Below are 13,817 nucleotides of genomic sequence, written 5' to 3' on the forward strand. Positions count from 1 at the left end.
TGCTGTATATTTCAGTGTACAAGTGCAGCTTTATAGACTGGTCCTTAGTTCTGTTCCACTAGAAGCAACTGTTTCAGACATTGGGGATGAGGGGAAGGAAGAGATTTGGCAAATTGCCTTTTCTTTTCAGTCTGATGATTCTCAGAGAAGCATTTCATTGTTTCTCTGCAGTAACCTTAACAGTCTTCCCAAAAACGATACAAGAATATATATGCCAGAGTAATGTTGTCAGTTGTGTATACTGTAGCTGTTAAATGTTGCAAAACAGCATCAGACTACTCTTTTTCTTTCATGAGTTTTATAAACATAAAGCATGTAACTTGCACAATGGGACTACCTGGCAGAAGTGGATGAGTGTCTACATAGAAAACAATGGCCTTATGTCACTTCTACTTTTTTTTTTTCAGTTACTTTGGATTACAATATTTAGATGTTTTAAGTGCTTTAAAATCAATCTAGTTTTATTTATCCAGAATACAGTTTCATGTTCTTCCATAAAGATGTGCTAAAGACCCATTCTTTAAATTTCTATTATCATAAACAACAAACTAGCCTTGGTAAAACCAAGTGTCAACTATTATTATTTTTTTTTTCTTTCAGAGCTGAGGGCCAACTTCTGGTTAAAATTTTCACACTTAAGAAATTTTAAAATCGTGCATTTATCTGCTATTTTTGGAATGAAAGTTTTGTGAGAACTTTTTTTTCTAATTGTATCTACCTTGTTTAAGACTTACTCCCCTTCTCCCTTCCTTTCCCTCCCTTCCCTCCCCTCTTCCCCCCTCCCCCCCACGAGTTAATCAAGGGGCCTGGGCGCTGTCCCTGAGCTTCTTTGTCTTCAGCTCAAGACTAGCACTCTACTACTGGAGCCACAGCGCCATGCCTGGCCTTTCTGAGAAGTTGGAGATAATTCTATAGACTTTCCTGCCTGGGCTGGCTTCAGACTGCAGTCCTCAGATCTCAGCCTCATGAGTAGCTAGGATTACAGGTGTGAGCAACCAGAACCCAGCAAAACTTACTCTTATACTTTAATAAAAATTCAGTTAGAGGAACTAGAATATATTGCCCTACATTTAATTTCTAATTTAAAAAAATTGTTTAAGTATTTCATCCTCCAGCCAGAATGGCCATCGTCAAGAATGTGCAGCATCAAGTTGTGCAGCTATTATAGAAGGCAATTTGGAGATTATTAAAAAAAAAATAGAAGTAGAGCTACCTTCTAATCTAGTGATACAACTGTTGGGCATTTATCCAAAATAATACAAATCAGGTTACAGTAAATGCACCAGTACACCTTGTTCATTCAGAGCTGCACTAGTCACAGTAGCTAAGTACCAGATACAGCCCAGATGCCCTATAATTGATTCTCAAGAAATATGGTATGTATAGACATTCGAATTTTATCCATCAGGAAGGTTCATTTTCAGGGAAATGGATCTGGAGAAAAATCATACTGAGTAAACTAGGTTCAGAAAGACCAAGGTCATGTTTTCTCACATACATGGATGTTAGACTAAAATATAAACAAATAAATACAGGGCCATCTGCATGCATGATGTGTGTGTGCACGCGTGTATGTGTGCATGTGTGTGTATGCCTATAATCAAACTGGTTTATGCAGGACAGATTCCATCTTGTAATCCCTTTGAATAATAAGCAGCTTAACAGAAATGAGTATTAGGAAGCTTAAACAAGACTTATTCATAAACTTCCTCTGACTGAGGTAACTAGTGAGCAAATGAAGTTACAATAATGTATGTAAGTAAAAATGGAACTGGGAAAAGGAGTGTGGCTAGGCTAGGTGGAGAATGTTAAAGGTGTGGCTGATCAAGATATACACATAAATGGACATGTTAAGCTCAATCTCCAGTATACACTTAAAAATAATTCAGAAATTTCAGCCTAGGACTAAGGGCATAGTCAGTCTAGTATTCACAAAGTCCTGGTTCAAGCCCTAGCAACAACAAAGAAAACCGTCCCTAAAAGTAGTTTCAGAGGATTTTCTTGACTTACCAAAATGATGGCTACCAGATGCCTCAATAGTTTTTTTCCCTACCAAGATATTACCCTAGACATCAATTAGAACAGTGGACATTTCAGTGAGCTTTGGTTTACATCATGTTTTCCTACCAGTCTTAGGTGAAAATGGGTTTTTACACTTCAGAAGATTCCAGATTGAAAACCTTTGAGTCTCATGAAAAGATGTTTGGTTAGAGTTTAAAAGTTATGCTCTTAGAGGGAGCGGTCTATGGCCTGGGAAATCAGCTGAGAAACATCCATCTCAACTATCATGTTCAAATACAGAAATATTTTTAGGGAGAATAGCAATAGAATGATATACTAATTTGAGTATGTTTAGCCCTCAAGAAAAAGTATATGCTGAAATTGCCACAATGCTTCAGATCACAGTAACCTTAGTGAAAACCCCTAATACGTACTGAGTGGTAGCTACCATTGCTGCCAGGTTTTCCAGTTACTTGAAAAGGTTCTGTTTGGTTGCTAGGAAGTTTCTGTGGTCACATTCCATAGTGAGAGATTGGCGTGATGAACTATGGGATCAGCAGTTGTTTAGAACACCCAAGCTTAGAGCAAGCCTATCTAGGAAGTACAGCGTGTTGAAGCCAAACTCAGCATGGAGCAGCGGGCTCTGAAGAAACTAGTCGAATCCATCTGTAAAACTGTCAAAAGCTGTAAGTACTGACCAGATTTACAACACTACCTGAGCATTTTTGGTTCAGTCAAATACAAATGTTAAGTTATACTAATTGGAAACATACTACTTAGGTATTGAGTACTTTGTAACACTAGAGTCTCTGTCTAATATTTAGGTTATTTTAAAAATGAGTTAGGTAAGTGAATAATTGTGTTTGCACTTACACGGAAAGTGTTTTAATGCTTGGGTGTCTTATGTAGTAAAAACGGCTTCAGGATTTTACATGGTATAAGTGATAAAGGTAATCTGCTAGCCTAGGGCTGAGCTTATATTGAAATGTAATCAGAATTTCTAAATTATGAAGGTTTACTGCAGTCACTGCCCCTAGTTGTCTGGTACAAACCCCACAGTGGTAGATAATCACTCTAGAGGATTAAAAAAATATGTAGGATACTTAGATGCTGAATTAATGACATTGCTTTGCACATGGCTAGTGTTTGCATACTAAAGATACTTAGATTTAATAGATTTTCTTTTTAATCCTTGTCCTAAAAAAACTTAAGCAATCTTGTGTTTCTCAACATAAGTATTGACTGGTAATCCTCAATCTTTTGGACACCGATGAAGTTCATTTCAGCCACTGTTACAGAATCATTAAGAGCACGTCTGGGTTTTTTTCCCTGTTACAGAATCATTAAGAGCACTTCTGGGTTTTTTTCCCCAAGACCAAGACTCAAACTCAGTATCTGATGCTTTCACCCATTGGTTGGCAGAGAGCACTTCTATTTACTTGATTGATCTCAGAGTATAGCTGTTACCTAAGATTCATTGTAGAGTTGATTTTTATGGTGGTACTATAGTTTGAACTTGGGTCCTCCATTTGGCTAAGCCAAGTTGAGCCATGGCTCATTTGAGCCATGACTCCAGCTTACATGTTTTCTAGTTATTAAAGTCTCAGACTTCTCTGCCTGGGCTGGCTTCCAACCATGATTCTCCACATCTTAAGACATTAGCTATTAGCTACAACTGACTTTAAAACTCCAATTTTTTGGTCTCACTAGCCACTTTGGGGGTAAATGGGGGCAGGGTATCAGTCACATACATGGGTAGTGGCTACAAAAGTAGACAACAGATCAAAAACAATGCGATTTCAGAAGGTGTTGATCTCATGGCTCACTTAATGGGTGAGCAAGCTATGCATTCTTACAAGACCTGTGTTTAATGTTCCTCTGTTACTGACTTAATTTTTGAACTTCAGTGTGCACTGAGGCACAAAGTTGTCAGTGTTGGCATACACTCTTGCTTGAAGTATAGGAATATCTACATCATCAGAATCAATGAAATGATTGTGTCAAAAATACCACCCCAGTTGTATTGTCTCTGGAAATTCAAATTTTTCACTACAGGTAAAATCGCTGAAAATGGGGCATTTAGAAATGATTGAGTCATTTCACATTACTTAACTGGTTACTTTGACATCTGGAAATGACTCTCGTCAAACATATTCCTTAACTTCTCCAATTACAGTCCTCTAAATCTGACAAGTACTTCAATTCACAAGTGGTTGACAAAAACATTAAGAGCCTACCAGTGTGCTAGACCCTCTTGGATACTGAGTTTGTTTTAAACATGCTAAACCAATACCTTTTGAGCAGGCACCATGGGCTCCTGCCTGTAATGCCAACTATTCAGGAGACAGATCTGAATGATCACAGTTTGAAACCAGACCATGCAGGAAAGTACACTGGACTATCTGCAACACCAGCAAAAAGCTGAGGTGGAGGTGTGGCTCAAGTTGGTAGCATGACAGCTGAGCAAGCCCAAGCAAGGCTCTGAGTTGTGTAAAGGACAAACACATGTATATGTATGAACCCAGGCACGTACACACTAATCCCTGGGACCACTGACTTAGCAATTATGATTTAGCAAACCTGAGGCATGTCCTACAAACCTGCATATTTGCCAAATGTGGAACAGTGGAAAGAGGGTTGCTTCTCATAAACAGTCTAAAAGATGATGTCATGAGAAACATTGTTTCTGAATGATAAACACGAGATCCTTTTCCTCTTCTACCTCAATTTTCACTTCTTGCCAGTTTGCCATGACACCAATAAGGTGTCTTCAGCATCTACTTCTGCCTGTTTCTTTAACTCATATTGTGTACTGTCCTTAGAATGCTCCACTCCATACCTAAATTAATGCTACTTCAAAGTCAACTTTTCCCATGAAGACAGCCAGCTCCTCTTTCCCACTGCACATTTTCCTCCTTTACATGTCTATGGGAGGAGTGTGAATTCTTACATAATTTTGCAGTTATATACTGCTGTATAAGACTTGTGAGTTAAACCTACCTTAATTACATAAACTCCTAAGTAAAAAGTCCTTATCATTTTTAGGGAGGTTAGGGGGAAGGGATGGTTACATTAGGCCCAGGCTACCTGATATCGTAAGAACAAAAAAGCTGCTTAGTAAAGTATAACTGAATAACTCAATAATTAACATTTTTTGTCTTTTCATTTTTTCAGTCAAAAAAAGTGAGGTACACTGTCTCATAAATCTTTTTCAAAGCTTGGTGGAAAGAAGTGGTGGAAGATTTGATAAGGGGTTAGATCGTAACACATTTCGAGGGATCCTGTACAGCATATTTGGAATGACTGATGATACGTTGATGAACAGAGGTAAGGAATAGTAAGATTTAAATATGCCAATCTGAGATGCAAACTGTATACATGTGTGCATGTGTGTGTATTCAGTTGTCATCAAAGACTGATTTATTTTAATTAAAAAACTAGAAAGGTAAAATTCTAAGTGTAGCTAGCATTCCAAACAAGTTTGATTATGAGGATGATTTTTAACACAAACTCAGAATTTCATATAACTATATAGCTCTGAGAAATCACTAATGAACTAAATTTTTTTAAAGTAAGCAGCTTTTGGCTTATACTTTGATCCTAGCTACTTAGGAGGCTGAGATCTAAGTGGAGGTGTGGTTCAAGTGATAGAGTGCCTGCTTAGAGCAAAAAAGTCAAGCAAGACTAGAAGACTTGAGTTTAAGGTCCCATCCAGGCGCGCACACGTGCATGTGCATGTGCACACACACACACACACACACACACGAAAAATCATGGTAACTTTAGAATTACATACTTTAGACATGTTTGTTATTACTTGACTTTTTCTTCAAAAAATGGAAAACTGTCAGTATAAAAATGAAAACTCGGGACTGGGAAGATGGCTCAGTGAGGCCCTGGGTTTGATTCTCCAGCACCACGTAAGTGAAAAAAGCCAGAAGTGGAGCTGTGGCTCAAGTGTAGAGTGCTAGCCTTGAGCTGAAGAGCTGAGGGACAAGCCCAGAGTTCAGGCCCCACGACTAACCAAAAAAAAAAAAAAAAAAGGATAACCGTGGGAATATCAAAGAAAAAATATTTAAAGTAGGAAATTATTAACTGTAATCATTTCCTGGATCAGATCTTTAAAGTGTACAATATTTATATATATGTATTGTTGAATCAAAAAATAATTATAATACACTTAAAAACACATTTTTTTCTTTTAGTGTTTTTTGCATTTGACAAAGACAGTGATAATTACATCAATGTAATAGAATGGATTAAAGGATTATCAGTGTTTCTTCGAGGGACTTTTGAAGAAAAGCTCAAGTGTAAGGATACTGGTTTAGTGACACATATTGCCAATTCTGTAGGTTTAAGTATTTAAAAATATGAATTCACTTTAACAGCCTTGCAAATAAGGGGTTCATGATAGCAGAAAGAGAGAGAGACAGAGAAGAAAAAGAGGGAAGGAAGGAAGGAAAGAAAAAGAAAGGAGGAGAAAAGCCAAAGTGCCCTAATTATAAGGTCATGGGAGAGTCCCTAGCCCTATGGCCCCAAATCATTGCCTTCAGTTTTTTTCTTTAATAATCAAGTGTCATTAGGATGTCTTTGGATTATGGTCCAGACTAATAGCAGTTCAGGGTCAGGCTTGTATCAACTCTGATCAGCTGGCAAGGTTTAGTTTCTAAGGCTGCCTTCTGGGCACAGCATGAAACAGGGCCTGATTTGCAGCTGTACAAATCCTTTGGGGCCATCCTTTGTCATTCCACCAAAGAAAATGTGTGAGGGGTTGACACAGAACCAGATTAAACACACACTAACCACCTGATGTTGAAACTCACAATGTTGGGAGTTGTTACAGATCACTGAGGAGAGAAAGATGAAGGTAATCTAAGCTCAAAGGGAAGTGTGCTACAATGGAGCTCACTCCTTGGGAATGCCAAAGACAATGACCTCCCAATTTACAATTTTGTCTAATACTAAGCGCTGATTTGTCCCAGTGGGATGATGTTTTACTCTTCTGGTGTTCTCTGGGTTCTTCTGGTTACTCTTTGGATTCTTTCAAGAATTCTGGAAATAATACAAATAATTTCAAATATCAATTTTCAGGGAAACAAACTGTTTAATGTCTAACTGCTTTAGCAAAGATTGCAGAATTCTCCATAAATAAGCATTTTTTTTGGGGGGGGGTCTGGTCATGGGGCCTGAACTCTGGGACCTGGGCGCTGCTGTCCCTCAGCTCTTCAGCTCAAGGCTAGCGCTCTACCACTTGAGCCACAGTGCCACTTCCAGCTTCTTTTTCTTTCTTTCTTTCTTTTTTTTTTGGGTCCAGTTGTGGGGCCTGAACTCTGGGCTTGGGCACTGTCCCTCAGCTCTTCAGCTCAAGACTAGCTCTCTACCACTTGAGCCACAGCGCCACTTCCGGCTTTTTTCTTTTTTTGCTTATGTGGTGCTGAGGAATAGAACCCAGGGCCTCAGGCATGCAAGGCAAGTGCTCTGCCACTGAGCTACCTTCCCAGCCTGATCCAGCTTCTTTTTCTTTTTGCTTATGTGGTGCTGAGGAATCGAAGCCAGGGCCTCAGGCATGCAAGGCAAGCGCTCTACTACTGAGCCACCTTCCCAGCCCCAAATAAGCATATTTTTATCCCTTGTTCTTCACTTGATTTGGCTGAGATATTGAAAAGACCTCTAAATTAATACATTTTAAAAGTTATATCTAAAAATCACCAAATCTGGCATTTGTGATTTGTTAAACTATCTTTAAGTAGTTATACAAAAGCCTTCAATTCAACATTATCTATTTGTAAGTACAATGTATCTTGATTAATGTCATGCTTCCATTACTAACCCTCTCTAATTACCACTTAAACCTGGTTCAGTGTTTTTGTGGTGGTGGTGATAGTGGTGGCTGTTCTATATAGTTTTGTAGGGGTAGGGATAGAACCTAGAACCTCATACTTGTTAGGCAAGCATAAGTTATATACTATTGGCCTTGTAGTATTCTTTTACAAAAATCTCACTGAGAAGTGAAAAGCTAAGCTTTAGGGATATAAATCCTTTTAATACTAGTAATTGGTGAAAATGACTATTACACCAAATGTAACTGTACATAACTAAACTATCACACTATTAAAAAACTTCTGTATTCAAATTCTACTTCTTAAAATGTTTCCTATACATTTAAAGATAAATTAATTCAGGGGAAAATACTTTCTTCAGAATGAAACTCATATGTATGTTATAGATTGAAGAAATTTAACTAATACAGCTAATCTGGTACTCTAAAAGTTTTCTGGCCGGGCACCAGTGGCTCACGCCTGTAATTCTAGCTATTCGGGAGGCTGAGATCTGGGGATTGTGGTTCAAAGCCAGTCCAGGCAGGAAAGGCTGTGAAACTTATCTCTAATAAATGATCAGAAAACCAGAAATGGTGTTGTGGCTCAAGTGGTAGAGCACTAGCCTTGAGCTGTTGAGCTGAGGGACAGCACCCAGGCCCAGAGTTCAAGACCAATGACGGACAAAAAAGAAAAAAAAAATCTGGGTGCTATTACTTTTGCCAAAACATTTAACTAGACTACAGACTGAAAATTCCTACAATTCTGTACCTCCCCCTGGACCTGAGTAAAGTCATTGGTGGGATCAATTGAGTGAACTCTTGTGTGGGACACAGGGAGAAGCAAGGCATGGAAGTCACTCTGGGGAGGATATATTTGATAATTTGGGACTGCAAAAGAGCAGATCAAGGTAATGACTGAACCTACTATCCTAAAATCTTTCAACTACATAGTAAATTGAGATTAGTAATTATATGTGTAATAGAAAATTTGTCTTTATATACTAGTATCTAATGTTGAAATAACCAGAAGATTAACAATATTTTAACTATTCTTATTCACATTTTAAAACTTCTTATGCTTTCAAGTCTGTTTTGAAGTTTATTATTTGAATGGAGATGGTTGTATTTCTCAAGAAGAAATATTTGACATGTTGAAGAACAGTCTATACCAACAGTCACCTGAAGAAGAGAGTGATGAAGGAATAAGCGAGTTAGTAGATCTAACACTGAAGAAAATGGTAAGAATGAAAAACTGCTGGGCACTCCTACTCAGGAGGCTGAGATCCAAAGACCATGGTTTGAAACCAACCTGGGCTGTAAGACTCTTATCTCTCAATTAAGCAGCAAAACCTACAAATGGAATTATGGCTCAAGTAGTAAAGTGTCAGCCTTAAATAAAAAAGCTAAGGGGCAGTATCTGGGCCCCAAGTTCAAGCCCTAGAATAGCACAAACAGAAAAAAAGGAAAAACTAAAAGCTGTATTGCATTACATTCAATCAAATATAGGTTGCATAGAGCTAAAGAAAAATTATTTATTTTCCTCCATAATGAATGTAACTCTTAAGTCAGTTTATATTTGTTCTCTGTCTTATCTATTACCTAGAATAGTCCTGTTGAAAGTGTATGCCAATAAATATTTAGAGACTGGCTGGGCCATTAATCATTATAGAAAATAAATGCTAGATTATTGTTTTCAAATATTTTACTATCAGTAAACCTCATTAATTTATAGGGAGGCATGATCCAACTCCTGTTAACATTGAATGCTGCTTTATTTGGTAACACCTTAAGTCTAGACAGCTATTTTTGATAGCTGATAGTAAAAAAGAGACCATTACTTATCAAGAAATTATCTTCCTTCTTAGGATTATGACAATGATGGCAAGATATCTTTTGCAGACTTTGAGACAGCAGTGAGAAAAGACACACTTCTGTTGGAGGTGTTTGGACCATGTTTACCGGAAGCAAAGGTAGAGTACAAGTATCAAAAGCCCAAACTGGTCAAGGGAAACTTTAAAGAGCCAGCGAATAATACTTGTTAGACTTTATAGGTAGCTTATTACTGAAGTTTAGGCAATTATAAAGGAATCAGCCTCCTCAACCCAGTTTGGGGCCCTACAAAGAACTATTGACTAGTTCAGTGACTTAAGACTTTGACCTTGTAAGCACTTTAGACTTGCAATTCATTTTAAACACAATGGAAATATTTTCTCAAACTAAACCCAGAATATACTGACTTGATTCAGTGATAAAACATTGAGAAAAGAGTAGATTCAACTAGAACCAACTATAAATTGCTATAATCCTCACCTCTTTCAACTCAACTGCTGTCAAATAATAAAAATAAAAAGGCTTTCAAAACTCCTAGACACCAACAGTTTTATAGTGTTTTATTTGTGCTCATGAGGCTTTTCATATGTGACTCTGAGTTGAAATGATTAGCTTCATGATTGGGCTTGCAAAACTTCCTTTCTTTGATTAGCTCTACTTTTCTTCAACATGGAAAAAGGTGATATTCAAAAAAGTGATATTCAAAAATTGCAGAAGTGAGAATTTCCCAAACTGGTTTTTCAACTGCTATAAATCAAGTAAATTTTTCCTAAAAGTTAACAAAAGCATGTAAACTTCTAATTTTAACTTGGTTCTAATAGCTTATTAATTTTCTTACTTTACAGAATTGTCTTCATTTTGAAGCCTTGGCATTCAGAAACATCATGACTTTTCAAACGTGAATTGCTCAATACTTACATTAAAATTAGAAACAGATCCTGGTTATGTATCTTTGAAAACTTTTATATTCGCTTCAATGTGCAGTTATTGTGATATGAAACAATGCTATATTAACAAGAAAAGTTCCTCAATGAAACTGTAATATTAGAGAAACAATATGAATTAAATTACATAATGTACATTTTAAAATAGTAGTTGGGATCGAGGCATGGCTGAGCAGTAGAGAGCCTATCTGGCAAGCACGAGGCCCTGAGTCTAAACACCAGCACCACCAAAGGAAAAAACCTGTTTTTTGGTATGTGTCCGTACTGGAGTTTTAACTCAGGGCATCTCACTCTTGCTTAACTCTTTCACTCATGGCTGGTGCTCTACCACTTGAACCATACCTCCACTTCCAGCTTTTTGCTGGTCAACTGGACATCAGTGCCTCAGAGATTGTCTGGCTGGGCTGGCTTCAGACCTTGATCGCCTGAGTGAGCACTGTAGACATGAGCTCAGTGAAGGGGAATAACAGAAATTTTAAAAAAGAAAAACATTTCTCTTTGGAAAATACCAACTTGTTAATGGCAAGCTATATTCTTCTTCTTTGTTTTAATGGACGACTTGGACACGAATGTTCCAACTTGTCATCTGAAGGCTTTGGTACAGATGAAATTACCTAGTTAAAAAAAAAGAATCACTAAAAGTTAGTTCTTATTGGACAAGATTAAATAAATTACTAGAAGAAGAAGGCTATAGCCAGGCATGAAGCCCATGCCTCTAATCTCAGCTACTTAGGAAGTGAAGATCAGGAGTGAAAGACCAGCCCAAACAAAACGGTTAGCCAGACCAAGTCTCAAAAAAATCATGCTGGATGTGGAGGTGCGTGCTTACAATCACAACTACGCAGGAGGCATAAGAAGGAAGATGGCAGTCAGGCTGCCACAGGCAAAACTGACCCTATCTGAAAAATAAACCAAAAAAAAGGCTAAGAGATGGCTGAAGTGATAGAACAGTTTTTTAGTAAGTACAAGGCCCTGAGTTTAAATCCCAGGAGTAAAAAAAATCCTCCAAAACCCCAAAAAAACAAACAAAAAAGCCCAAGAATATGCATGTAAAAATTCGATCACTGCCATTAGTTTTTTTTGCCAGTCCTGGGGTTTGAACTCTGCCTGGGAGAGCTGTCCCTGAGCTTCTTTTGCTCTAGCACTCTGCCACTTGAACCATAGCACTACTTCGGCTTTTTGAGTAGTTTATTAGAGATAAGAGTCTCTTGCAATCCCTTGTCAGGGCTGTCTTTGAACCACAATCCTCAGATCTCAGTTTCTTGAGTAGCTAGGATTACAGGTGTAAGCTACCAGTGCACAGCATTGCCATTACTTTTGAGACAAGAATAGATGCAGTTAAAGTTATATCCTATGACAGAAGTATACAGTGAAGTTGTTTCTGTCCACGTGGTAGAGCGCTAGCCTTGAGCTGAAGAGCTTAAGGGCAGTGCCCAGGCCCAGAGTTCAGGCCCCACGACCAGAACCCCCCCAAAAAAAAATTTTAATGAAGAATGATTATGTGGCTCAGGTAGTAGAGTACCTATACTTATTAAACACTAGGCCCTGAGTTCAAACCCCACTACTACCAGAAGAAAAAAATATCTGAAAATGGAAAAAAAAATTAACTACAATTTTATAATCTTCCTTCTATAATTAAACTGTACCCTTAAAAGTTTTTAAAAATTATCTTCCAGGGGCTGGGAAGGTGACTCAGTAGTACAGTGCTTGCCTTGTATTCATGAGGCCCTGGGTTCGATTCCTCAGCATCACATAAGCAGAAAAAGCCAGAAGTGGTGCTGTGGCTCAGGTGGTAGAGTACTAGCCTTGAGCTGAAGAGCTGAGGGACAGTGCCCAGGCACAGAGTTCAGGCCCCATCACCAACAAAAAATAAAAATAATAAAAAGTATCTTCCCTCTTTTGTCACTTATCTTTATTACCTTTTTGGGGGACTGAGGGGAACCAATACTAAGACTTGAACCCATATACAAGGGTGCTCTCTCTTAGCTTTTTCACTCAAACTTGACATTCTACAAGTTGAGCCATGCCTCCATTTAATCTTACCTCCTTAAGTTTATTCCGAATTAAGTTTGCCGTTGTATTCAAGGAGTCATCCTGCAAATCTACTTTAGGTATGTCTGGTAATTTAGGTCCAATTATAACCTCATTACTGCTTGTGCTTGTTTCAAGCAAAGTTCCAAGTTTACGGTCATCTTCTCTTCTTCTTTTCCGTTCCTGTAGTTGTGTTGTTCTAGGCATAAATCTGTCAACTGCCTCTGATGAAATAAGGTCTTTTTGTGCATTCAAGCAAGGTACTGGATTCTTAAAAGTGTTTAATGGCACTTTCTGTGAAGAGTTAGTATGATTACAATACTTCACAGCTTCATTATGGTTACTATCATCCTTGTAGGAATTTGATGGTCTGTCCATGTGCTCCCCAGATGAACAGGTACATTTTGAGGCAAAATAACATAAAGGCAATTCACAAGAATAAGGAAGACAAGTAGTTGAGTTCCCAGAAGTCTTCAAAGAAGCTGCACAAAATCCAGATCTATCTGAGTGGAAGTCTGATCTAAAATCTTTGTGCTTATGTTCTGGAATCACTTTCCTCTTTGACTTGTAATAGTCTTTGTATTTAAAAGTCGAAGGAAAGGGAAACAAATGAGTCATTAGTTGTTTTCATCATTAAGAATCATATAATTTGTAAAAACAAATTTAAAAGGTTAACAAATTTTACTCCAAAATTTTTATTTTTTAAAATTATCTTTAATTAGCTGTATAAAGTATTTGCCATTTAACAAAGCAATTTATGAGCACAATATATCTTGATCAATGTTACTTACCCCTTTCAACAATGCATTAATATGGTTAAGTGCTTTTAAAAGGATACAAAGGGACACTGTGCCCACTATCACTTTTCCCTTGCTCCCATCATTACAAGTTCACTCTTCTTTATTTGTGTATTTTACTCCTCCCATGAATCCCTCTTTGTATCCTCACTCTAAAGTTAACCATTGCATTTTCTCTGAATCTTTTCGTTTTCTACTTAACTATAGATCTTAGGAGAGTTTTCTATGTCCTAATGTAGAAAGCTTTTTTTTTTTTTTTGGCTCCGGTCATGGGGCCTGACCTCTGGGCCTGGGTGCTGTCCCTCAGCTCTTCAGCTCAAGGCTAGTACTCTACCACTTGAGCCACAGCGCCACTTCCAGCTTTTTTCTTTTTGCTTAGTGGTGCTGAGGAATCGA

General features: G+C 37.8%; 2 protein-coding genes across 3 annotated transcripts in view; one reads left to right on the forward strand and one right to left on the reverse strand.

The window, feature by feature from the left end:
• Positions 1-814: 814 nt before the first annotated feature.
• LOC105992959 (EF-hand calcium-binding domain-containing protein 1-like) lies at positions 815-10,857 on the forward strand. Of its 2 annotated transcripts, XM_013026079.1 has the most exons (6): positions 815-2,687; positions 5,176-5,328; positions 6,207-6,311; positions 8,906-9,057; positions 9,685-9,789; positions 10,495-10,857. In XM_013026079.1, exons 1-6 carry the CDS (start codon positions 2,630-2,632, stop codon positions 10,549-10,551), a joined length of 630 nt encoding a protein of 209 aa, XP_012881533.1. In that variant the 5' UTR covers positions 815-2,629; the 3' UTR covers positions 10,552-10,857. The 2 variants fall into 2 exon arrangements, with proteins under 2 accessions (XP_012881533.1, XP_012881534.1); XM_013026080.1 differs by lacking the exon at positions 6,207-6,311.
• Positions 6,427-13,817, reverse strand: part of Rbm48 (RNA binding motif protein 48) — a 12,701-nt gene continuing 5,310 nt past the window's right edge. Inside the window, exons 4-6 of the mRNA XM_013026078.1 lie at positions 12,637-13,199; positions 11,107-11,207; positions 6,427-7,053 (exon numbers count right to left, since the gene is read on the reverse strand). Of these exons, the coding sequence (XP_012881532.1) occupies positions 11,121-11,207; positions 12,637-13,199 (650 nt within the window). The 3' untranslated portion in view covers positions 6,427-7,053; positions 11,107-11,120. The remainder of the gene's footprint in view (positions 7,054-11,106; positions 11,208-12,636; positions 13,200-13,817) is intronic.

Source organism: Dipodomys ordii, unplaced genomic scaffold (genome assembly GCF_000151885.1).
Source record: "Dipodomys ordii isolate 6190 unplaced genomic scaffold, Dord_2.0 Scaffold90, whole genome shotgun sequence".
Classification (NCBI taxonomy): Eukaryota; Metazoa; Chordata; class Mammalia; order Rodentia; family Heteromyidae; genus Dipodomys; species Dipodomys ordii.